Source organism: Mya arenaria, chromosome 14 (assembly GCF_026914265.1).
Source record: "Mya arenaria isolate MELC-2E11 chromosome 14, ASM2691426v1".
In the NCBI taxonomy this organism is placed as follows: Eukaryota; Metazoa; Mollusca; class Bivalvia; order Myida; family Myidae; genus Mya; species Mya arenaria.
In genome coordinates, this window is record NC_069135.1 from 26,575,968 (window position 1) to 26,603,002 (window position 27,035).

The 27,035-nt window shown below is 34.7% G+C and overlaps 2 protein-coding genes across 2 annotated transcripts; both read left to right on the plus strand.

The window, feature by feature from the left end:
• The first annotated feature begins 1,985 nt into the window (after positions 1-1,985).
• Positions 1,986-15,019, plus strand: LOC128216687 (coiled-coil domain-containing protein 77-like). Its single transcript, XM_052923332.1, has 11 exons — positions 1,986-2,006; positions 3,728-3,849; positions 4,606-4,727; positions 5,752-5,889; positions 7,230-7,389; positions 7,935-8,086; positions 10,087-10,181; positions 10,450-10,669; positions 11,361-11,486; positions 12,553-12,705; positions 13,333-15,019. Exons 1-11 carry the CDS (start codon positions 1,993-1,995, stop codon positions 13,501-13,503), a joined length of 1,473 nt encoding a protein of 490 aa, XP_052779292.1. The 5' UTR covers positions 1,986-1,992; the 3' UTR covers positions 13,504-15,019.
• Positions 15,020-17,465: 2,446 nt separating this feature from the next.
• On the plus strand, positions 17,466-26,221 carry LOC128216430 (uncharacterized). The gene is made up of 6 exons (XM_052922994.1): positions 17,466-17,537; positions 21,704-21,761; positions 23,619-23,762; positions 24,165-24,306; positions 25,112-25,212; positions 25,540-26,221. The coding sequence occupies exons 1-6, from the start codon at positions 17,535-17,537 to the stop codon at positions 25,587-25,589; spliced, it is 498 nt and encodes a 165-aa protein (XP_052778954.1). The 5' UTR covers positions 17,466-17,534; the 3' UTR covers positions 25,590-26,221.
• Positions 26,222-27,035: the final 814 nt, after the last annotated feature.

Below are 27,035 nucleotides of genomic sequence, written 5' to 3' on the forward strand. Positions count from 1 at the left end.
TTAGAGCGAGTTGCTAGTGTTCAGGCAGTCATGGGTTTAAGCCCCACACTGGGCACACTTTTCCCAGGTTTACTTTATTAATCTCAAAGAAAATTATAACCTTTTAAGCACCAGTCAATTGTAACCACGGTCCCCCCAGGTCCGGGGCTATACCGGGGAAAGCGGGCTATGGGCCGTGTTGCTTGGTGATTGTGGTGTTCATGTCCTCAAGCCAGAAATAACGGGAAATGGGCCTTACCTAGGGTCCCTGGGGTGCAGGGGCATTTGGCGGGGATTTTATCAGCAGTTCATCCCCGCAGGACGCAGTTTTTACCTGGGGTTAGCTAGAGTGAAAGTCAAAGTTCCCGCTATTCCCCAGACTTGGGGGGGGGGGGGTTACAATTGACTGGTACCTGTACACATCTCAATCTTTTTCTTCATAAATTAAATAAGTTTGATTTGATATGTTTTTAATTTGTAATTTATTTTTTATAAAACCACGGCATCTTTTTGGGACTACAACTGAATGGGTAGGGGGGGCGGCAACAATTCAACATAATTCGACCCTTTGCGACTCCCAAATATTTTTTTAAGCCATTCCTAAAGTTATTTAGTAATGATAAAATTTGGTTCCGTTGTGGTCGCGTAAAAACAGAATAAAACCTACTCTTTCGTAGCCACGATTGCTTAGAATATCGAGGGATTGGCAGGAAATGGCCACAATGGTATCACCGCACGAGGCATCAAAACCAGGGGAAATAAATATTGTGTGTGTTTTTAAAGAAAGTCAAGGTCAAAGAAGGTCAAATGATACTGATTGTTGAAACGATTATTTTTACAATTAGATACGCAGTGATCTCCCCTAGAAGGTAATCAGTGACGTTGTTTCTTATATACTATGTAGACCGTGGCCTTTACTTTCTGTCTGAAAAAATTATGAAATAAAGATGCATGACATATAAATTTAAATTTCTAAAGTAAAATGTAAAGAAAAAGACATATTTGTACATATGTTTATCCAATATTTTAGCTGGGGTTTTCAGGGCGCAATGCTCCGAACACACATAGAAATCGGCATATACATCGTTTTGAGCCAAACGACACCCTTGGTATTCGAAAGAGTATCGCTGAGAGATAGAAACATTTGTAGTGTTAACATTCACGTAGAATTCCTAGTTTATTCCAGCTAAGCCTCCATACCAGCCCTATCCCTTGCATTTCAAATACGCCAACCTTTTCCATCTGAATCCTGCGTAGCAAATAATAGTTAACTAATTTGAGAGTCTGCGTACTGAATACAAATTCACTTCAAAATTGTTAGTTTCATGGGCACTAAATATCGCGAACAAGAAGTGTATTTGTCGACATGTGATAGAGTCCTGCAATCAGGTATTGTAGAGCACGGATAAGCTTGGATATCCCCATATTATCTGGTAGAATTATTGGTCTCCAGATATTATACAATAAGACGATATTTTAATGGCAAGTGTACTTCTAGGAATTGCAAACAAATGAAATAGGCGCATCCGTGTTTGGAAATCATTAACGGCATGATTGATCAGAACTAAAAGTTAAGGTTCACGGCGTGAATAACGACGTCGTTTTAAACCTTTAAAAATCCTGGTTTCATCCATTTAACATTTTGACATAAGTTTTATTTCATGTTATGCCACTTTTGATAATATTTCGAACATATTGTGACGTGGAAATTATTGGTCAAGTGACCAAGAAGATTGTTAACGTGTGTTATCACAGCTTTAGATATGCTTAATATGTGTGCTTTTAGATGATATATAATATAGAAATATCTAATACTTTTCCTTTTATAGCTATTTTTACTCTTGTTGATCTCATATACATTTGTTAACGGTCGGTTAAAAGGCTCATCAGAGCTTATGTTGCATATGTTTGTGTCTTGCCGACTTGAAATAAAACTTATTGTATTGTATTGTATTGATATGTATTGGTTGTGCGTAACCTTTTCGTAGTTATAGACAAAGCGCAATATTCAAAATGGCGTCTGCAAGGTATTTACATGTCAAAACAGAATATAATTTAGAGTGTTTCTTGACCCATAATTATTAGTACTTAGTGATTTCAAATAATTGCAATGAATGTTTTATTATCCAGAACATCACCTAGCTTTAGGAATGAAAACGTTGATTTTATTAGATAACAGATTGCAAAAGCGACCGGACTCTGTCCAGACCTGTCGAATCGATGTAAAGAAAAATATTTCGGACAATGTATTTCGGATATTTTATAAATGATAGATTATTGATATTTTGTACATGATGCTGAGTTTGAATTAGCATATATTTGATAATGTAGAACATTATAGTCATACTATTGAACATTTTAATCATAATTATATTATAATATATTATTAAACAGCAGCTTTAATATTTTGAAGATCTGCGGATAGATCTGCTTAACATATATATGCCTAACAATGCAATCATCTTGAACAACATCAGGTTAGGTAATACTCAAAGTGATAGTCTCAATTTTGATACAGTTTTGTGTATGCTTGTTTTTTGAACATTTGCTATAAAAATGTTTCATCAAAATACAAAATGATGTTTATTTTTGATGTTTCATAAAAATCTGGATGTGCCAAAACTTGCATTAAGTTAAGTTAGTTGCTTCATTTCTAAAACAAAGAACTTTTTTTTCTACTTATCGCTCGTCAGCATGGACCTATAAACCATGGATTGGCAACTCTCATCTGTGTTAATGCGATAATCTCAAACTCACGCGTGCAGCGGGATTTCATTCTGAGATCTTACCATGTGGTCTTTTTCGAGACTTCCTACATTGGCTGAATATATACATGTAGGAAAACATTAATTAAAATTTACTCAAATGCGCGGTACTTTCATTTGAGTTGATAATAGTCCAATTGAATCTGATTAAAATCACAGTTAATAATTATAATTAAATCTATAATGAACAAGGCATTATTAGCAGAGTTGGCGGAAATAACTGAAGATCGCCGTTAATCACCGATCAGAGATTCGGCTGAATTTTCCAATATTTGCAGAGCGCACGCTAAGAATTGTGGGTAAATTATTATTTCTTATCGTTTCTCCGATATGGGGCAGTTGCCAGTCCATAGTTTATATGTCCGTGTCGTCAAGAAACTACTTTCTGAATAAACGTAACTCGCTCAGTCTTGGGACTTTATTTACCAAAGTCCATACTCAGTCTCACTAACAGGACATTATTTTGCACATGTGTCATGACCCTGTTTTAAGATTTCCTTTATCTTAAGATTAAACTTAAGAACTGAAATAGAGTACACATACATGTACAGCAATACCGTACAAACTTATTGTACTGAAATGCAGCTTAAAGTTTATCAAAACATCAGTGTGATAAGCCTAAACATCATGAAATACATTTTACCAAAGATAGACATTTCTTTGACTCAAGACAAACTTGACATAATTATTTTCCCCAATAACTTTAAAAGTATTAAGCAAAGTTGATACAATTTTGTGTGAGTACTCAGGCAATGCTGATTCAATTGTTGATCAGTTGATCAAGAATTCATTTAGTATTTTATTCATGGAAGGCAAAACAAAAATTGAACTACTCATCTCATCATTGACATTGACTGTCACTGACTCCATTCAATTGACATTGTTTAATTACTGTTTTATTTAAAAACATGATGGTAGTTGCGAATGATATAAATACTGTTAGAAAGTTGGATGAAATTATACATTTCTGTTTTAATTTACAGCCCTGGTGGAAGTAGAAATTCTTCTCCAAGCAACTCACCTCGAAGGGGGAAGATGAACGTCTCTTCTCGTATAGCTGGTATTATTGAGAAGGAACCACTGCCTAACATAAATGAACGCTTAGGTTTGTATTGTATCTGCTCAAATAGCAAATATCTGACATCAAGAAGGAATCACTGCCAAATATAAATTAACTCTTAAGTTTGTTTAGTCTCTGTTTGTATAGCCTCTATCATTGCAAAGAAACAACTGCAAAACACTGAAGAAGGCTTAGGTTTGTGCCTAGTTGTACAGTTCAAAATTTAGTATTTTAGTATTTATTTTTTTGTAAAAATGTATTGTTTTTATTGAGTTCTCTAAATAATGTCAAGCTAGACCAATGGCGCTGGTTTAAAGTGTGACAATGTTATTCCAATACAACTTAACTTAAAAATAAAATGAAAAAAAAAACTCTTCAGGAGTGGTGAAATTGGAAATAATAAGTTTTCATTGTTTTTGGCGTCAGAAAGTAAGACAACTATGATTTTAAATGATATTGTCACATGTAAACAGAACTGTTTTTCTTTATTAAAGATTTCAGGGAATACTTTTTATGCATTATTCTTATTTTGTTGACAATCTTTGAATTGTTCATTTAGACTATGAAAAATTAAGGTGTGGATAACAATGATTTTGCAAATTGACTTTTGTTCTGGTATATGTCTAAAGCTGTATACATGTATGTGTATAAATATGATCTACATGTTCAGAGATTATTACTCACTGATAAACATATATATTTAATCAATATAATATGCTCATAAAAGACACATACAGTTAGCGGTTCTTGTACATCACACTAAGTTGAACACAAAACAAAATTGTGTCCATGCTCTTTCAGGTCATCTTCGTCCATCCAGAGAGTTGTTGGAATATTATCGGAAAAAGATTGCAGAATATGACGAAGAGCATGAAGGGCTTGTTGCAAAGATGGAGGAGTATAAAGTCACCTATGAAGAACAGGTTGAATATGCAAACATTCTCATTTAGAAATTCATAGGTTTTAAAGCTGCACTCTCACAGATTGAACGTTTTACAACTTTTTTTATTTTTGTATTGGAACGAGCCAGTTTTTGCGAAAATCCATGGAAACCAGTTATATAAGACTGCTGACAAAAAATTAGATCGCAGATTTTTATATTTCCATTCAAAAATTGATCTTTTATGCATTTTTCCTAAAACCGTTGGTTTAGGCCATAAAACATTAATTTTTGAATGGAAATATGATAATCTACGATCTGATTTTTTGTCAGCAATCTTATATTATTGGTTTGCAGATATTTACACAAAAATTTGCTCTTTCCATGACAAAAAATAAAAAAGTTATAAAAATGGTTAGGAATTTTGCATATTTTTTACGAAACGTAATTTAATGTTAGTCATATCAGATATATTCATACTTAAACCAAAAGAGATGTTTAAGTTATCTTATTTCTCATATTCACATATTCTATCTGTAGAATATCTTGGAATATGCAAATAATCATATTAAATACATAGTAAAGTTTCTTTTCCTTTTAAAGCTTTTTGCAAATTATATATGTATGCAAATAGACCGTCTCCGTGGCCTAGTGGATAAGCGTCCGCCTACGGAGCGGGAGGTCGTGGGTTCGATCCCTGGCCGCGTCATACCAAAAGACGTTAAAAGTTGGTACAAGTAGCTCCCTTGCCTGGCGCTTGGCATTTAAAGGGTAGTGCTTGGAAAAGTGGTGTATTCAGTACTGGTTTAACCCAGGAAAGTTGTACCCCGTGTATCGGTGCTTTACACCGAGCACGTAAAAGAACCAAGGGGTCTCTTCGAAAAAGAGCTAGGGTCTCGCACCCGGACTTCCTTGTATCCCACCACTGTCTCTTCAGCGTGCTGTCCCTTCAGCAAAAAACAAAGGACCCCGTTGGAAATAAGTGCTTGCACTTTCACGGGTTATCCTTGATCGCAAGGTCTAAAGAAATACATACATAAATTAAATGAATGATTATGCTCTTGCAGCATAAATTACAATGGGAGATGCGACAACGTGAGGAGGAGATAGTGGAACTACAGAAGGCCTTGAGTGACATGCAGATCTACCTGTTCCAGGAGAGGGAACATGTTCTCAGATTGTATGCCGAGAATGACAGACTTAAGGTAACCACTTGCGGAAGGAGTAAATGTATGGTGGTTGTGGGGCTTAAGGCTTAGTGTACAAGAACTTCACCAATGATTTGTACAATAGGTTTATGTAGGGATTTTGCTAAAGAGTAAATGGGTGCTATAAATTGTCTTTTTTGGTGGCACACCTTCTGCCACATTGAGACTTGTACATTTTTGTCTTTGTGGAATTAAAAGCTTTAGACAGTCATCTCTTTATGTTTGATTAACACTTATAATTTTATTAAAATGTACATACAGGCTTGACATAATTGCCAGTTGAATCCTAATATTACTTCAATTAAACACAATTCCTACCAATTTCTGTCACATTCTGATTCATGTTGCTCAAAATCTTCACAGCCCTAAACAATGTGTCCTTGTCTCCCTTTGCATCTTGTCGGGAAGTTTCCTCACTTGCAGCACCCTGTCCTTTTTATAACCTCATGGAGGGAATATTTCCCTTCAAGGTAGGCAGAGGACAGGTAGAGAGTAATACTGTACTAAAAAGGCAGTTTGAAGTGGGTTTATATTAAACACTTTCAGGATTTTATTGCACTCTATACATTAAGCAGGGCGATTTCTATATGTCTTCGGACTTTCCCTTTTAACATTTCTTAAGATGTGTGAAGTTTCAATACCCATCTTCATAGAAGTAGAATCCCTTTATTAAGGACATTTTAGGATTGGTCCATACATTCATACATTTTGATTTATATACCTTACCGCTGGAATATTCATTGCAATTATGGGATTTAAAGTAGGTTTTTGTTTTCCTTTGAAAAATATTCAAGCTTTGGGTTATACAAAATATGTATCCTTGGGTTTTGTGTTTTCAGTGATGTAACTCCATTTGCCAGAAATACATTTAAAATGGGAAAAAGAAAAGGATAAAACATCCCTTAACTTCAATAATAAGTCTTTCTTTCGAAATGCAATAGAAAATACATATCAAATACATCAACATAACATGCACACAGTGTATAATATACTAAAATGTATATCAAATTCCTTTCTATTATGTTACCAGGCTTCGACAGTTGCATACAATATACAGTTACTACTGAAATAATTGTTACCCAGTGCAATGCTTGATTTGGAGAGATATGCCAAGTGTGACTGTGAAACTGGGCATAAGATATGAAATTATTTAGATGATTTCAATTTTCAATAAACTAATACTTCCTCTTAGATCTGCAAACTAGATGACAAGAAGATCCAGCCTTTACTATCACTGAGCAGTACCCCAGATAGCAAGATCACATACTTTGAAACGGAACAGAAATATATGAATCATAATAGTTATACTAATAATAAATCACTAGCTTCCTCCCTAGATACGAGAGCTTGAAGATAAGAAGAAGATTCAGCAGTTGCTAGCATTGAGCGGAACTCCTGACAGCGAAATCACATACTTCCATAAGGAGCCACCCGCCAAGGCCGTCGTAGAACAGAAGGCTCCCAGACGACCGCAGAGTGCCACACTGCAGAACAAAAGTAAGCACATGTTAGCTACAGTCCACTCCACATTGAGGGGTGAAAGCGAAAAGGTTCTATCTTCTTCTTTATTCAATGTCACTTAGAACTCAAAACTTTCAAGTGATTTTTAAATAAGTTTAACATGTATGACCTTTTAATCGACTTCAAACATCAAAGAAAAGCACCTGCTGCCCTCAGCGATTGTGCATCTTTTTTTTACATATCACGTGGAGCTTACTACTGAATAGGCGGGGTCATTACCATGCAAAGCAAATATATGTAATTGCATAAGCTTAACCTCTAGCAGCAAATCAAATCCTAGCGTTAAATAATGCTCACAAGAATGACAAATGAAACGCTTTGAAGAGTTGAAAATGAAAATTGTACATTCAAGTGATTGGTAAATCTTTATTCTAATTTTAATATTTAACATAATGGTCTAGGTATTACCATGTGTATATTGAGTATGTCTTAACCGTAAATAAACATAAATCCAATTGTACCTGTTTTAAGATAGCATATAGTTTCAGAGCCTTTGTTTTAAAGTGACACTTCACTTTCAGAAGATACAAAGAAACCGTCCTCACCTCAGAAGAAAGGCAGCATTGCATTGTCAACTGAAGATAAATACCAGCATGATAACCAAGCCCTGTCCCTGCAAGTCGAAGCTCTGCAGTCTCAAATCCAAGAGCAGGCTAAACTGTCCAGAGAGCAGGTGAGTAGTGGCCAGCGTGGGCTGGGCTAGGGTTTAAGAGTTGAATAGGTAGAAATAATTATTGCATTGTGAGTCGATGTTAGCCCTGTACCTGCAAGTTAAGGCCCTGCAGAAATATCAGTATAAGGAACAAGCCTTTTTAGCCAGGTAAGTAATGGGCATCTAGGGCTTAGCAAGGGTTGAATGCTCCTATATCACAGTAAGACAACAAAGACCCAATAGCAAATGGGGGTAATTTGAAAATAAGAAAGAGTGGGTCTTTCATGTTTCTCTTTTGTGATAAATGAAGAATTAAGTTTGCATATCCTCAAAAGAAAGCTAGAGCATGGGTCTTCGACTCTTGACTAGGCGTAAGTTAATTATCAACAACCAGGTGATAAAATACATGGTTATTTTTTGTTTCTATATAAATGCACATTGTTTCACCTTTAAACGGACTAGAAGCCAGATGAAACAATTGCATGAAAACAAGAAAATTGTCAAAAACTTACATAAAATTGATATCGTTGCGTACATCACATTGAATCTTACTGAATCATACGACACATGTATCTTTTGCAGTTTTTGCGTATTTTTCCAAATCTAAATCTACTGGGGTTGTCTACCATGTAAATCCCAGTAAATTTAAAAATAGGGTCGGTATATTATTCTGTACTACCAGTAATATCATGACTTTCACATGCTAAATATACAAACTTTAAACTGGGAAACCTTTATGCGCTTATTTGAAATGGATTAACCCAGCTGAGACAACGGCAAAATATTCTTTAAATCATTTAAAATGATGTATTATCGACCTCATACTAGCTCATATTGACAATTCTAGGCTTGTTTAATGGAGATCATGTATTTTCTGATTTTTGGACCATACGGTGTCTAGCCCCTTTGAATGGACACTTGCTAAATGACAGGGATTCTCAAAGTTAGGAATAATCCTGAAATCAGGGTTAACACTCACAGATTTTAATATTAGACTACAGTACTATTGTACAATTGTCAAGATTGTTTTTTATATGTGCGTTTTCACCAAAACTGTAGGAAATCTAAAAAAAATGAATATCAATGACTTAGGAAACAATTTCATAAGGGGTGTAATGACCCTTAACCCTGCTTTGGACATGAACCCCTCATGCTGAATTAAACAGATCCCCTCCGATTTTTCATGATTGACAATTATCAGCTGTTAGAACCCCTGAAACTATGTAAATAATTTCTGTTGTAACTGGTCAATGGATTGTTCCTATATTTGAGGCCAATTCATTAGCCCAGTTGGTGCTGATAAAGAAGGATTGCTAAATTGACAACTCACAATCAATACCATGTGCCAAGATGTGCTTTTTTTTTTAAAGAAAACCAGGTCAACTTATGACCATGTAAATACTAGGCGTTGTTAGTATAAAATCTGATCAATTTTTTGTTATTTTATTTTAAAATCTGTAGTTCAAACATGGGCACCATTTGGTGGCCCCCTTAAATCATCATGATAAGCTCGTCCTTTTTAATGAAAAAGTGTTGAGGTATTATTTGTGATATCCTTCATTTCGTTGTCGTCGTCGTCAGTGTGCAAAAAACATTATTGATTAACAGTGGCATTAGCTTAAACCTTATGACATTGAACTAGAATTTGGCATCATAATTTGGCACACATGATGTTTTGGGCAATAGGAACCTGTAACACAAGGGGACATAACATTTTATTTTAATACTCTTGAGAAGTTGGCATGGTTTAAATGCAAATCCTTTCATATTTTTTTCAGAATAGTTTTATAAATGTTAAAATCTTAGTGTTCTTGAGGCTTAAACTCCCACACTTCAAAGAAAAACTTCAAAAACTGATGGCGTGGAAGTTAAAACAGATTCTTTATTAAAGCCCTGGATTAATGGTCATGGTGATCTTCTTTGAAAGGGCGCTGAAGAAAGGTGACTCATCTAATATGTGGAATTCTAGTTTAGCCTGCGATTGTAGTATTGGCATGTGTATACATAGTTGTATTTTTCAGGTCCAAGCATTGATAGAGGATCGACGAGTGAAAGACGAAGAACTGGAGACAAGAAGACAGCGAGATGAGGCCAAGATTCACACCCTCACTGAAAAGTATAGACTCTTGCCCCAATTTCTCAAACATTTTAAGTCCCTAATAACAGGATAAGGCTTAGCTCACTATTTTTGATTTTCTATAATTTGCTTTAAATGTACTTTTTTTAGATGTTGTTCAGGAATTATTTGTATGATAAACACAGTAAACTATTTTTCATTTATCAAAAAAAAATGCTTTTTGATAAATCAAGTAAACAGACAAGCGTTGACATCCAACAGCCGTACTCTTGTTACTATTATTCAGTTATTAATGTTTTGCTTTCAGATTACACAAAACACAAGATCTGCTTTACGAAAGCACAAAAGATTTCCTGGAGTTGCGATATCAGGGCCGTGCTAGCGAGCGTCTTTGGATGGCAGAAAAAGACAAGCTTCTACGAGAGCTTGATCAGTGTAAACAGAAGCTTAACATCTCACCGAAAGACGATATCCTCACTACTCCATCATCATACGACACCAAATCACATTACATTGAAGAGCTCAAGGTAGGTATTTTATAAATGATAAATATTGATGTTTCCATGGATAACGTTACTAGTCAGTTATTGCACAATTATTGCCTTGATGTTTCCATGGATAACGTTACTAGTCAGTTATTGCACAATTATTGCCTTGATGTTTCCATGGATAACGTTACTAGTCAGTTATTGCACAATTATTGCCTCAAGGACTATCCATTTCCATGTAGTTTGAATCTCGATTTCATTGTATTGAACCAGCAACTAAATTATCCAGGTATACATAGTAAAATGGGGCAACAGGCAGTAACCGTTAATAGAATATATAGCAGGGTTGTTGAAATTTCAAGTCTTTGTATAACAGTTTTTGACTTAGCAGCTTTAGAATAAAAAATTGTACTCTGAAATATTTTAGATATTTTAAACAGCATTGATTTTGTAAACATTTATTCCTTCCATTTGCATTAAACCTGCATTTACAATAATACAAGTAATTTCCCTCCTTTTATTTTTCATACTTGTGATAGGGCCTGTTTAAAAAACAACACCAGAACTTTATTTATTTTTATACATACTTTCAAACAAACATAGAAACCTATCCTGATTTCACTTTTGTTTGAAGATACAAATGACGCCGATGGAGGGTCAGTGTATGATATATAATTCATTATATTATATAAACATGAAAGTTGAATTATAAAACTTTTAAACATTTCAGTCATTGGAGTACCAGCTTCAGCAGTCACAGAAATTGTCTGAGATGTATCGAGAACAAGTCATACAGTTGGAAGATGAGTTGTCACGGATACGAGAAGAGGGAGATGTCACCAGGGAGATATTTAAGGTTTGTTTGTAATGTAAGGTTTAGAGTTGGTCTTAGAAGCTGTCAGATATGAAACAAGAACAAGTGATGCTGTTGGAGGATAAATTGTCACAGATATGGGAAGAGGGAAGACATCACAAGGGAGATATTTAAGGTATGTTTGAACAGTTGGTCTCAGAAACTGTTGGATATGTACAACAAGTGATACAGTTAGAAGATTAGTTGTCATGGATACGGGAAGAAGGAAAGTCACTAGGGAAATATTTTAGGTTTGTTTGAACAGTTGGTCTCAGAAACTGTTGGATATGTACCACAAGTGATACAGTTAGAAGATTAGTTGTCATGGATACGGGAAGATTGAGATGTCACCAGGGAAATATTTAAGGTTTGCAAGTTTCATTACAGATCGGTAGCGGATGAAATGATTATTGTACAAAACCACTTCACAAGGGTTGGTTAACAATGTTAATTTGTTAATCCATTAGCAGCCATTTGTATAGAACTTGGATAAGTTGTCCACAGGTGATTTGTCCGTAAGTTTGCATGTTTAATGATTTGTTTGGTTACCGTAATAGTAATGCTTGGATATTGACCAATCAATAAACATTTTGGCTTGCTTTGACCAAAGATTTTAACCAGTTTCATACAATTGGATGCTGATTATTATTAAAATGTAAAGCTTTCCAAAAATGAATTTTCTCAATTGCATGGGAGTACAGATATTTTTTAATGCAAACCCACCTAGATTTCAATTAAACCTACTTGTAATTTTGATAATCTGGAATATTGAGGTGATAGGCCTTTGAAGCTGCATTATTATTATTTATAAACAAATATTCATGCTAAGTTAATGGCTTTCGTGCCTCATCTATAAATTGTCAGCTTATAAATCAAGATTAAAATGGCGAGCTGGCCCACCATATCTGATAATTAATTAAGATCAGACTATTAAAGCTTTGCCAAGCCTATTGTGGTTTACGTGTGGTTACTCTGCCCATACAAAACTTGCTGCCCACTTAATAAAAAATAGGATCCTAAAATTTGATAAATGAATAGTTACATAAGTATTTATATCGACACTTTCCAGGATCGTGGTGATAAGATGGGCAAGCGACTGAAGCTGATGAACCAGCGATACCAAGATTTGGAAAGGAGACGGAACCTAGAGGTGGAGGGATTTAAAACAGACATCAAAAATCTCCGCACCAGACTCAAGGATGTGGAAAGACAGCTGTATAAGGTCATACTTTGTATTCTGGTTGAATAAAAACTTTTTATTCCTTTTTTTAAGCTCACCTGAGCACACACTACATGCTCAAAATTGATATAATGGTGGCATGCTCTCTGTTGTTCATGGTTTGTACAGTTTATAAAACCACCAATTTACTAAATTTGCATTTCATTTCCATCTTGAGCCTTATTACTATTTTAAAGTCTGCGTGAATTTATTTTTGAATCAAAGACCATTTGGTAAATTCATGTGCCCTTGGGAATCTTGGGTCTATATAGTTTTGAACTGAAAATACAAAATCAAGAACAGGTGCATTAAGTCTGCAGTGATTGCATTTGTTAAGGCCTTAAATAGACTATCTGTATGTTGGACTAATCTGCAGACCAGTTTTAGTTAAAACTAATTTAATTTTTCATCGATTGTGAAAAAAGCTGTTACAACTTATATTAATCACTCACGATGTTATGCAAGAGTGTGGTCCTGTGTTGTGGGGGAAACCGGAGTACCTGGAGAAAACCCACTTGTCCTGCTTGGTGACCACTAACCAAACGCACATGCAGACCAGTTTTGTGCCATATGTTGAAATTACACCATCGAAGAGATTATATTCTAATCCCTATTTATATGATATTCCAGGTTACAATTGGATTCTCTGAAGACATGGACGCCAAGCGCCCTGATGACCTTGACATGCAGATATTGCGCAATATCCGGGCAACATCTGGGCGGTCAAAGAAAATGGTCGGCGAGCTGAAAAACCTCAAGGCTAAGATGTACAGCATAGAAAATGATATGAAGCATTTATGAGGATTGTAAACTTGTATATTGATATATCTGTTGAAATATTCATTCCATTTTGAAAGATATTTTTCCTCTCATCCACAGAAAATGCACAGTGATTCAGTCATATTTCAGTAGTAACTTAAATCATTTTAATGCTAACTGTACCAGTTTGAAATGGTAAATGTTGTATCATAACCGGTAGTTTTACCATTATATGAAATATTTAATCTTGAAAATGGGAGTCCTTTCTTATCAGCATTAGGTACATGAATAAAAAGTGAAGATTATTTTCTATGAAATATTGATAACATAACTTTTCTTACAAATTTAACACCATTTTGTTAGGTACATGTTTATCGCAGAAACAAAATAACTGTACTTTTGAATGTATTCTGTAGTGTTATATATAAAATATATCAAACGTTGTTTATCAACCAGTTACCAATTTTATGATGGATAATATGCAGCTATACTCCCCAGCATATGATTTAAATTAGTTGTTTGTCCAGTGTACTCAACACTGATTAAGCAATTTTACCTAATCATTGTCACCCCCAGCCAACATGCTCGACCCCGATCCCCCATGCATATTAATTACCCAAGCGTATTATCTACAGTTAAATTTGGTAATGAAGATATTCTCAATACGACTCGTTTTGAGTATCCTTTATTTTGCTATATTTTGTTGTCTAGTTGTGTTTGATTGTAATCTAAATCAAGCATTTGCTCTGAAATCCATCACTAGGCTGCAGTAAATAAATAGTTTATTTGATTGTTATGTACAACCAGCATTCCCCCTGCAATTCATCTCTAGGCAAGAATAAATTGATAGTTTATTAAGCGTTTCATGACTGAAGTCCAAAAATAGAGCTTAAGATTAAAACAAAAAACAACAACAAAAACTTGCCTACCCACCAACACCTTGATATCAAATTAGGACGGCAACAATCAAACTCTTAATATATTGTGGCCTTAAACCTTTTCTTTCAGTCACACCTGTTAATTACACCCAACAAAAAGTCTAATTACTCTTAACGTGAATTTAATTGAATTAAATCAATTTTAAATTAAGAAATTTTGTTCAATGTTAGAAGTGTTTATATAATTCATCACATCAGGTGATCATTTCGAAAAAATTGTGACTGCTTTTGTTATTCTCCAATAAATGAAGAAAGCGTTCAGGTGTGCTTTTTTCCAGTACATGAAAACTTGTCTGAATTTGAAACATTTTACAAACATGATTTAAGTTATCAAAAAAGAGAGGAATGAATCTTACTGAAAAAACTTTTGAGAGAGAAAAAAGCAACTGACAGGTTTATTAATCTTACTATTAATTTTAGATTTAGTACAAACAGATTTTGTGTATAATGATTTATTGCCAGGTAGCTTTAACCACAACAATGACAACAGTTTGAAGTAGTCACACACGTTTTTATGTTTCTCGTATCTGTATTTAGTCCATTATTTATGACAATTCTGTGATAGATTTTGTAGATAGAGGTGTATGTATTTTGTACTAGAAATAAATCCTGAAAAACTATGTTTGTTGCCTTTTTGAAATACAACGACATGTATCAAGTTCAAAATCTCTTTAAATTCAAGATAAATGGCATTTGTTAGTATAAAAAAGTCAACACAAACAAAATGCATAATTATAGTATTATGTCATCCCTGGTTAAACACAGGTTTTCAAGCAGACGCTATTGCGCTATTGTACCGGTAATATTTTTCTACTCTTTGTAAAATACCTACTTTCCCTACCTTTTTGAGGATTGCGTTCTAAAATGCCCTCAGAATGGCCAAGAATGCAGAAAATGGGCAATTGATGAAAAAAAGTTTGGTGTGTGTGTTGAGGGGGAAGGGCAGGCGGGGGGGGGGGTGTAATTGGGCCAGTTCAACAATTAAAACTTCTTCGGAACCCTGTACTGAATGTGCATCAAAACTGCGGACCCTGTTCAATTGTCATTTATTTGCTTCAAACGGTTAGTGAATATGCACTTTTGGCTCTAAAAATCTCTACTTTTAACTAAAATAATGTTCAGTTCTTGTTCACATGAAACATTGTTTAGTGGACATCATTGTATTTTGTCTTATGAGAAAGCAGTATTTCTCAAGATTTCAAATACATTCATTAAGTAAGTCAGCAGTCAGCTTTTGGCGCAGTGTTAGTTTAAAAAGTTGCTGGCTCATCAAGTAGACCGTTTATAACAATAAAATGCAGTCCACTAAAAAGTTGTATCTTGTTAGTTTAAACAATAATTCTTTAATAACTTCTGTGAAGAAAGTTAAATCAACTCGTGCTAAGTCACTCTCGTTGACCCGATGTTGTGCAAGAGTGTAGTCTTGTGTTGTGGGGAAAACTGGTGAAAATAAACTTGTTGGGCTTTGTGACCACCAACCAAACTCGCATGCGTCCAAGCTGAGAATCGAACCCGGGCCTGTCAATATTGCACAAAATAATTGGTTTTGCGACTGCGTTGCACCAAACCATTTATATTTGTAACTACACAAATAACCTTCAACTATTACAAAATGTAGAAACATTTGACTTAGGGCGTGTAAACCCCTAAACAGGATGCAAAAACGCCTTATCCAAGAAAGGGTGGTGATCTAAATCACATGAAATAAATGATTATTATTACGTTAGTTGAAAATACTAAAATAATCAACTTCTTCATCTTAATGAAACGAGAATTGTCTATGAAAGTAAATCCCACCTTAAATGATCTCGGTTTATATAGAGGGTAAAAATAAATTCACACTCGTATGGTTTCGCGTCAATTCAAATGAACATTTATTTTATATCATTCATCAAAAATAATGTGTGCCTAATATGCAATGCATTAGATGAAAAGAAATGGTTAATCAAGGGCGTTTGCAAAAGGTTTAAATGCGCACAATATTGGTCGATGCCAATTTTTTTTTTTTTTTAATGCTTTATTATTTTTAGCTCATATGACTTAACGACGTGGCCACAAAATTCTGTTTAAACACCAAACATCACAATGTTCTTTTAATATGAACACAAAACGTAACACATCAAAATTAAAAAACATTTATTTTCTAATTAACCTAGTGTGCGCCTTCATAAGGCCAACTGTACAAGCATTCGCTGTTTTAAAGGCGTTTTTGTTGATACCAAACCAGTTTCAGTTTTGGTGTCAATGGTTTCAGCAGTTTCGAACTCGGTTTTGATAGTTTGGCTTGAAGTAACAAATGCATGGTTTTGTGTACAGTTTAAACAACATGGCGGAGCTACTGCATGTAGCCATTATGTTCAATTATAAATATAACCTTTATCATTTAGCTCATTTGCCCATTGTAAGGCATTGTTATCAAAGGGATTGAGTTTCAACAAACGTGGTTGTTCACTTTCCGCCATGTTGGTTTCAAAGTAAACTAGTTTTCGGATGGAACGAACCGATGAAACCGCCTCCGGTAGGGGTTTCAATAGTTTCGAAAACCGATTTCGGTTTTCGTTAAAAAAACACGATAAAACTGGTTTTGGTTTTTATTTGAAACTGTAACAACAAATGCACAGTTCGTGAACCCGAAATAAAACCGAAACCATTTTATAACCAACAAAAGCGCCCTTAATATTAAGTCTAAAACAGCTTAGGTGTGTAGATATTTACTGCAACAATCAGAATGGCGCCGGTATTTATAACACATTTTAAGTCATTTCCTAACTTAAGTCATTTACCCCTCTATTATCATATGGTATAGTAACTTTAAAAGTACCGGTATTATCTGAAATACTTTATTTTATGAAACTACATACTAAGCAAACAACTAAGTGCTTATTAGTGCACGAACAAAGTTGAACAGGTTCCAATGTAATTGACACGCGTATACCAATTCATTTCAATGATATTCAATATCTTCTCTAAAACAAAGGCCCAGTAAAACCTAGTTTTGATCTTTGACCTACTTATTTTCTATAAACGGACGGGTGTGCCAATTAATATTTACCTTCTTGTGTAAAACAATCCCATTGATTATAAGCGCAATGCGTTTTCGATTTTAAAACAAAAGGAACATGAAATAATAAAACAATGGTAAGTTCGTTTGCTATTAATTTATTCTTCTTAATGAAGATCCTTTAAAGTTAATATTTTATGCTTTGAATAATAAATAATTGTTAAGTTATAATATAATTTATTATATATAAAAAAACATTCAAATCTTTTATGAGAGTTCAAAATGTATTAATAAGCATTGGGGTACCGCCTCTTTTTATGGTCAAGTGAGTGTTCTTACAAGTTGTTAACTGGTAGCATGTTTGCTTCTTGGTACGTCTCGTCCGTACTCTAGTTGATTCAGTCCAGGTAAATATAATTTTAGTCGTGCATAAGGACCTATTATTATTATTTGCGATGTAACATACATTGATAGAAGTACATATAATTGTTCCTTAAATAAGATGATGCTTCGTATTGCACTTAATACAACTTATATTGACCTCTATTGGCGCCGCTGAGATTTGCTGTATCCAGGGCGGTCTAAGACGGACCCGGCGCGTTCCCCTCTAAACTTGTTCAAGTTTACTTTTTATTTCAGTATCAGAGACACAATGTTAAGGGAATGCAATTCAATGCCATATTTCTGACTAAAATGGCTAAATATGTCCTTTGAAACGATTTAAAGACCTAATCAACTAATTAAAACCAAGTAGTGTTCTCATTGTAAATGAGGGGTAGGAGCATGCTTTCTTACCAGAGGAGATTGGTTTAGCCCCACCTCTGACGCCAAATCCTGTCGCCGTCCCTGACATCAACAATGTGTGCGATGTCAACAAGTCTGTTGTGTATTTACGTCAACAGATTAAAATATAACCATGCAGTACAGCTAGTGATAGTGAATAATGTTAACGATTTAAATCCAAAGTTCATACCAGTACGCCTGTAATTATCGTTTTACCTCGACGTTTACAATACCCTCCTCGATTTGTGACGAACTTGGAGTGAGTTATTAATTGTAATGACACCAGGTGTGTGCATTTTATGCTTCTAATTTCTTTCGAGAACATGTCTATCTTCCTTACTAAAGCTGGCGTTACGTGTTGTGTGGCGGCCGTACACCGTACGTCGACCACACTGCAGTGTTTTTCTCACTCTGTATCATTTTGTGTACATAGGTTCACAGCGTTGCACTCAACAGTGGTCAATAGGAACGTTGTTACAGAAATTATTTACATCAATTTAAGGCTAGAACCATTTGAACTATAGATCTTGTCATTCACATATCTTCGACACACGTAATGTCTTAATCAACTTATGAACTTTATGAAAAGTTCATTCAATTTAGCAACAAAGCGTAAAGGTAATAACAATAGTAGTTTAAAAGTGTACTAGGTGCACTGTAAGAAAAAATACTGCATTCACGTTTAATAACCGGACAGCGATGATAAGTGCAACGTTCAACTCCATTTATTTAATATAACTGGACATTTTTGGGGGGTTTAATATTCAAAAACACGCACTAATTTAATGTTATATTGCAAACATATTTATTTATTATAAATGATGGTAATTAGACAAACAAAAATAGTTCTTTGAGTCCACTTTACATCTCAAAAAAAGGAAAGGTAGGCAGGCATAAAAAAAAATATATTTCATTTTTTTTAAATTGAAAACCGGGGTTTCTGTACCAAGCCGATCTATATCAGCGTAAATCACTATTGTAATAAAAGCTTATGTGTAAAATGATCAATTAAAACTTCTTTAGAAAATTACGAAAAAAATACTTTAATGGCAAAAAGTGTAGGGTCTGGAGAAAAAATATGGCCGATCGGGTTAATGTTACGAAACATTTTTTACGCCTAATAAAGCATAAAACTCAGACCTTCAATATTTAAATGAAATGGAACCTGTGTTTGATTTTGTATCGTAAAAAGACAAAACCACCTGTTGTAATAATTATCAATATTTTATCATAACTTACTTAGGCCGCTTCAAATAATATAACTTTAAAAATAAATTAATGACCAGCTTGAATGGAATTTTTTTTTAGGTATAAACGAATGGCTATAAAATCTACGGTTGCAATGAGGTGACATCCGCAACACTTTATTTATATTGTGGCTACAACATAGTATTAAATAGTAAAACTTAGTAAATAGTTGCTTCAACTTAGTTACATGTGGCCACACCTTAGTAAATTGTGGCCTCAACTTAGTTACATGTGGCCACAACTTAGTAAATTGTGGCCTCAACTTAGTTACATGTGGCCACAACTTAGTAAATTGTGGCCTCAACTTAGTTACATGTGGCCTCAACTTAGTTACTTGTGGCCACAACTTTGTAAATTGTGGCCTCAACTTAGTTACATGTGGCCACAACTTTGTAAATTATTGCCACAACTTAATTACATGTGGCCACAACTTTGTAAATTATTGCCACAACTTAGTTACTTGTGGCCACAACTTTGTAAATTGTGGCCTCAACTTAGTTACTTGTGGCCACAACTGTGTAAATTATTGCCACAACTTAGTTACATGTGGCCACAACTTAGTAAATAGTTGCTTCAACTTAGTTACATGTGGCCACAACTTTGTAAATTATTGCCACAACTTAGTTACTTGAGGCCACAACTTTGTAAATTGTGGCCTCAACTTAGTTACTTGTGGCCACAACTTAGTAAATTGTGGCCTCAACTTAGTTACTTGTGGCCACAACTTTGTAAATTATTGCCACAACTTAGTTACATGTGGCCACAACTTAGTAAATAGTTGCTTCAACTTAGTTACATGTGGCCACAACTTAGTAAATTGTGGCCTCAACTTAGTTACATGTGGTCACAACTTAGTAAATAGTGGCTTCAACTTAGTTACATGTGGCAACAACTTAGTTACATGTGGCCACAACTTAGTAAATAGTGGCTTCAACTTAGTTACATGTGGCCACAACTTAGTAAATTGTGGCCTCAACTTAGTTACTTGTGGCCACTGTTATGTTATGAAGAACATATGGCTGGCTGGCCTTATCATACAAGGTGAACTATAAATAGCGGGAGGAATTAATTCATTGCCGTATAATGTTACAGCCACAACTTTGTAAATTATTGCCACAACTTAGTAACTTGATGCCACAACTTAGTAAATTGTGGCCTCAACTTAGTTACTTGTGGCCACAACTTTGTAAATTATTGCCACAACTTAGTTACATGTGGCCACAACTTAGTAAATAGTTGCTTCAACTTAGTTACATGTGGCCACAACTTAGTAAATTGTGGCCTCAACTTAGTTACTTGTGGCCACAACTTTGTAAATTATTGCCACAACTTAGTTACATGTGGCCACAACTTAGTAAATAGTTGCTTCAACTTAGTTACATGTGGCCACAACTTAGTAAATTGTGGCCTCAACTTAGTTACATGTGGTCATAACTTAGTAAATAGTGGCTTCAACTTAGTTACATGTGGCAACAACTTAGTTACATGTGGCCACAACTTAGTAAATAGTGGCTTCAACTTAGTTACATGTGGCCACAACTTAGTAAATTGTGGCCTCAATTTAGTTACTTTTGGCCACTGTTATGTTATGAAGAACATATGGCTGGCTGGCCTTATCATACAAGGTGAACTATAAATAGCGGGAGGAATTAATTCATTGCCGTATAATGTTACAGCCACAACTTTGTAAATTATTGCCACAACTTAGTAACTTGATGCCACAACTTAGTAAGTTCTGGCCACAACTTAGTAACATAAACATCATCAATATACTGCATTGTCTTTAATATAAAATGAAACAAAAATCAAAAGTATTCTAATGGTTATGTGATGGTTCAGATTATAATAGTATATAATTTTACTAGGTGAACTGATTTATAATGACTCATATGAGCCCCTGTCATCAAGCCACTGTGGTCAGGACAGACACGTAGAAAACAAACACACATTAAGGTCGCATGTACAGACTTTTGTAACAACACTCATTCAAACATTTAATATTAATATATAAAAAATTGCTAAAATGCGATTTCCAACACACAATTTACTTCCAGAAAACATAAGTCTAGCACAGAAGATGCGACAGAATAGGTTGGTGTCTAACAATGAGGAACTCCTTTATTGATAAAGATGATGTAATGTTGATGTCTTTTAACATTGTGTCTCGTTGAATATCTTTCTGGCATGTACCTTTATAACAAATTATTGTTTTAATTGCCTTCTTGGTTAGTCTTTGTAGATAACAAATATAGTTAGTATTGTGTTTATGCAGATCGAGGAACCAAACGCCGAAACTCCAAGTGCTGATGCCATAGATGAAGAAAAGAAATGTAGGTGTTGCACCTCCGTCCAAGATCTTGAATTTGTATGTGTGCATGTATGTGCGCATGTGCTTTTATATTCAAAATAACATCGAACACCATCCTTAACACTGAGTAAAGTAAAGTTCTTAAATGAGCTAAATATCAAGTACCTCTAGCGGTTCTGGGGCGCGCTACCGGCGCAATTAATCGTCCAAGTTTACTTTTTATTTCAATATAGGATAAGGAAAGTAATAAAATACGCCCCAAATGCACCATTAAGGACCAGAAACTGTTAAAATGCTCTTGTGGAGGAACCCATACCCCAATGCATACACTTTAATTAAACAAAATAAATTTCGTATCTGAGGGAGGGGCGCAAGTAAAAGGGTACATCCCTAAGTTACGCCCCCTCTAACATCGAACCCTGGATCCGCCCCTGCGCACTGCCCTTCTTTATAACACTCCCAGATAATTATGTTAGTAATTTAAATTATGTTAATATTACGTCAAATAAACTATAACTTACCCGCAATACATTTTTTACTGGTTGGATTAATTCGATTATAATGATATTATACGTATTTAAACCAGCAACAGATATGAGGCATATCTGATTTGGCTAAATCGTTTTACAAAATTTTCAAATCGAATATCGAAAATAGTGACTTTGACTTTGACAGGATAAAGTTTTATTTCTTCTCAATACATGAGCAAAACCTAACATAAAGCGCCACAAAGAAGTCGCAAAGGGTTGTGATTATTTGATATTTTTATTACAAATTGAAAAACTATTTCCTGGTTAGTTATCATTTGTGTTTTATGCTCATGAATTATTGATGCATCATCTGTGAGATATTATATTATGACCTTTAATTTTGCAATGATATTTGTCATATTTTTTATATTTAAAATTTGACACAGTGTGCAGCTAACCCAGAAACACACTTTCTTTTGAAATATTTCATGGTCTGCTTAACACTTTAATGATATATTTTTTACACTTAAACAATTCGACATGGTATACCATTACCCCTGAACATTCCTGAGGCTGTGGTTGCGGACACTGACGTCATTACGCTCAAACGACACTGCAGTATTTTCTAATGATCTTGAAAGCCATCTTATCACGTTTTCTTCCTGAATTCAGATATCCAATCCATCATTTAGCCATACTTTTCATGATATTAACTGTTGATGCCCGATAATATTGATATGATTTTCAAGGGATTCGGCTTATGATGATGATAAAATCAAGAACAAATGTCCAACTGATCTCATATATAGATTCTTCATAACTTTATGGCAGTTTTGTTCTTTAATTATTCATTCAAAGCTTCCTAGCACTGGCATAAGTATTAGTGTTCGTTTAAGAGGTACTACTAAGTCTTAATACAGTCATTTAACAATCACCATCGTCCGATACCCACGTGCAAACCGTCGTACCGGAAATATATAATACCCGTGAGTATCCGATGATGGGTAATCACTTTATACTCTCAAATACTAGTAGGTTACATGTATTGACGGTACCCCCGATATTGATGCAGTAATGTGTTTTACTTTTGAGTAATTTAATGATTGTTTTTAGTCTTCATTCCTTGTGCTGGAATACATAATCACTGTTTATCTTTGGTGCTGGGCTTATCCGTTTAGTATTCACTGTATCATATATATTATCATTATTATTATCATTATCATTGTTGTTGTTGTTGTTTTTGTTGTTGTTGTTATTTTTATCAATATTATTATTATTATTATTATTATTATTATTATTATTATTATTATTATTATTATTAACACCAACTAAAATAAAGATAATTAGGTTATTTAATAAATCATAATGGTCTTTAACCTATGTTTTGATTTGAGCCTTGAACATCTCAGATCTACCATACGTCTGGCACCTCCTCGAAGGCGATGAGTTTGGAAGTTTGCCGTCCCGACAGATTGGACGGGTGATGAGAGCCTTCGGGAAAAACCCTTCAGAACAAGACATACAATACCTGAAATACGAACAGAAGATCGACGGTAGGAAATTTTGATGTTCTGTGTTATGTATAATAAGAACATTCAGTAACAGACCCTTGTGTATGTAAAAGGGTAAGTCAGGTCCGAAACGGGATTTGTATTAAAGGTTTATTCTGTTCAACAACTATGATTCTTGAAATACATGAATATAATGCAGTGAATGTTATTTGCTGACTACTAGCTGGTAGGCGGAGCTTATCAGATCATGCAGAGCATATCAGAGACCACTACAGGAAAGACTCGACATTTATTTATATTTTCCAAAGTGATACTTCAAATAGCCCAGAAGCGTCATAACAAGGAACATTTTTATTTGATGGACGAGTCGTAGCATTTGCATTTAGGTTTCGACATTCTTTTTTACATGAAGTAATTTTGTTTCTTTAAACTTTTCCGTTTCAGACGATCAGAATCTTTTGTACAACGAGTTTGTCACCTTGCATCGCGCCTGCGCAACGGGAGTTGATTCAAAAGAGAGGTTGATGGATGCTTTTAAAGTTTTTGACAAGGAAAACAAAGGAAAGATGAAACCCGATGACCTCAGGTAACAAAGACTTACAGTTATTTGCCAATCATACGGTAAATGGCTGTTTTTTACAGTAATGTGAAAACCGCTAAAAGTTTATATGAATACACTCGATTCTGTATCCTTGTTAAAACATGTGAGAGATCACGAGGAAGTGTTCCTGGTAGAAATCGATTCCGGTCCGCTTATGCTAAAGGCCGGACACATTCGCTGCCTCGTCGTCCATTCGGAACTCCTCGGCCATTTTTTCAAAAACAACCTCGGATGTATGCCGGTACATTTGTTGAAGTAGTCCGTATTTTTTTGAATAAAAGCATTAATTAAATGTAGTGTTTAAGAGTTGTATTCATTGCTCTCAGTTTAAATTGATTGCCAGTGAAGTGTATTATTGCAAACATAATTACGATTCCCAAGAGTTAAGTCATAAATTTTAACTACTAAATAAGATTACTACGCGATCTATTTGCAGCGGACTTAAACGTACCACTTTTTAAGTATGAAACCGTCCATATACATCCGAGGTTGTTTTTGAAAAAATGGCCGAGAAGCTCCGAATGCCTCGTCGTCATCAGTCATATTTGGTCGATTCCAACGACTGTACTGAAGTCATTGAATGTCCTTTACTTAGCATTATGAAAATGGCAGAAGTATGTGTGATCATTCTGCTACATTAATGAATAGCATGCTTATTTAAATGGATATGTTATCCATTAACCCTATCAGCACAATGTTTCTAAAATGTTTGAGTAAAATATATCTTGTTGTATGTTTTTGATAGGTCACATTAGCGTTTTCATTACTTTTTCTTTCTTTTTTAAACCAGAGATATTTTGACACGCTTGGGTGAGCCGCTCTCAAATACGGAAGTAGATAAGATGCTTCAGCTGGCAATCTTTGATAGAAACGGAAGCATTAATTATAAAGGTATATAAAGGTGTATATAAGTAAGGGGTGGCAGAATTGTTGTATCAACAGTTAAGAAAAACCCCAGGTCGGTTGCATTGTACAGAAGTTGAGTTTGTACAACATTTGCAAATTGACCTACTCACGCTTGATTGATTGATAAACTGACTGACTGATTGCTTGACTGATTAATTGATTGATTCATTGATTGATTGATTGATTGATTGATTGATTGATCGATCTATCGATTAATTGATTGATTGGTTGATTGGTTGATTGATTGATTGATAGATATATCGATTGATTGATTGATGATTGATTTTAATTTTAAGTTACTTGTTTTTCAAGATTTCTGTGAGCTGGTGATGTCGGACAACAGACCCAGAATCCGGACGTGAACTTAACGACATATTGTTCGATATCGCAGCTGAAAGCCCTATTCACACTTGACTCATCAGTAATGACATTTTGCTATCTACACAAAATCTGCTTTTTTTGTTTCGTCATGCAATATTTGTTGAATGTGGGAGTATTTTATTGTTTCCTCTAAAATACACTGTTTGATCATTGCACTTGTTAATGTTGTATTGATCTTGTTTTTCATGTCTAAATAAAAGACGAACTCATATTCGCACACTAGAGTTGACACCAAAACCCCTTTGGCATTAGAAACGCCCTGGAATTTAGTTCCTTTTTTAATTTTGGTATACTTGTGTTCCAGTCGTTCCCACAATAAATAGATGTGAATGTCTGGGCGTGTTGAAATAATTTGGGCGTAGAGCAATTTGTGCAATAAAATTCAATATGTCATTATGTATTGACGACTTGTTTAGATACATGGCTCATAAAAGCATGCACATCGTTTGAATGATAAATAAAAACGACAAACCGGGATATTTCGATAAAAAAGTTCAAACTTAATGTAAGTGTGGCTACGCTCACGCCGCCCATTCTTGATCATTAAAATTTTAATTCATGTCATCTTACTATTACGTATAAAGTGTTATAAGCAGGCAGGTAACCAAATCATGACGTCATTTATGATAAGTTGTAAAACTTGAAATTTAATATCATTATTAATTAATTGTGGTGTTTAACATATATTCTGTATTACTTAGTTCAAATTGATTACTAGTGTTGATGTGTTTTGTTGAATAAATAATTAAGATTCCCAAGAGTAAAGTAGGTTTAACTGTTATATTGAAATCCCTACAAGATCTACTTGCAACGAAGTAAAATGTAAAGACTTATTACATTGTTAACCGTCCATATACATCCGAGGTTTTTGATGGAAAATTGCCGAGGTGTTTCGATTGAAGACAACAGTTATGTCCTCTACCATACTGTTGAGCTGAAATCCACACCTAAAATTTCGGTTACACCAGACAACCTCTTGCACTAGTTCAAATTTGCGATATACTGTCAAATTGCTATACTAAGGATCTCGCACTCCCCGCGTGAATATAATTGAATGTTTGAAAGATGGGTTGTTATTTTTTTGATTACCCCGTAGCCAGACAACCACAAATTAACTTGCGACAAGTATGAATGTGGTTGCGACAGTTTTTCATATTTGTCTTTTAAAACGAGTCTTGCAGTGTGACAGCATCCGAAAACATTCTGAGTTCGTCATTTAATTGAACAATACGTGCTAATGTTCAATTTCGATGCTAGGTGACCCCGTATAATTTTGGTATTGATTGAAAGGGTATTGTCGCTGGCCCTATGCTGGTATCATTTGACAGTGTATTACCTGCTGGCCCTCTTTTGGTATCATTTGAAAGTGTTATTACCTGCTGACTCTAGGTTGGTATCATTTGAATGTGTATTACCTGGTGACCCTA

Bases quoted from the DNA above. Each gene is read 5' to 3' on its own strand.
- LOC128216687 (XM_052923332.1), top strand. The intron at 3,850-4,605 runs GTTTGTATTGTA...ATGCTCTTTCAG, and splicing joins TAACATAAATGAACGCTTAG to GTCATCTTCGTCCATCCAGA. The intron at 10,182-10,449 runs GTATAGACTCTT...TTTTGCTTTCAG, and splicing joins ATTCACACCCTCACTGAAAA to ATTACACAAAACACAAGATC.
- LOC128216430 (XM_052922994.1), top strand. The intron at 21,762-23,618 runs GTAGGTGTTGCA...TGAACATCTCAG, and splicing joins CATAGATGAAGAAAAGAAAT to ATCTACCATACGTCTGGCAC. The intron at 25,213-25,539 runs GTATATAAAGGT...TTGTTTTTCAAG, and splicing joins CGGAAGCATTAATTATAAAG to ATTTCTGTGAGCTGGTGATG.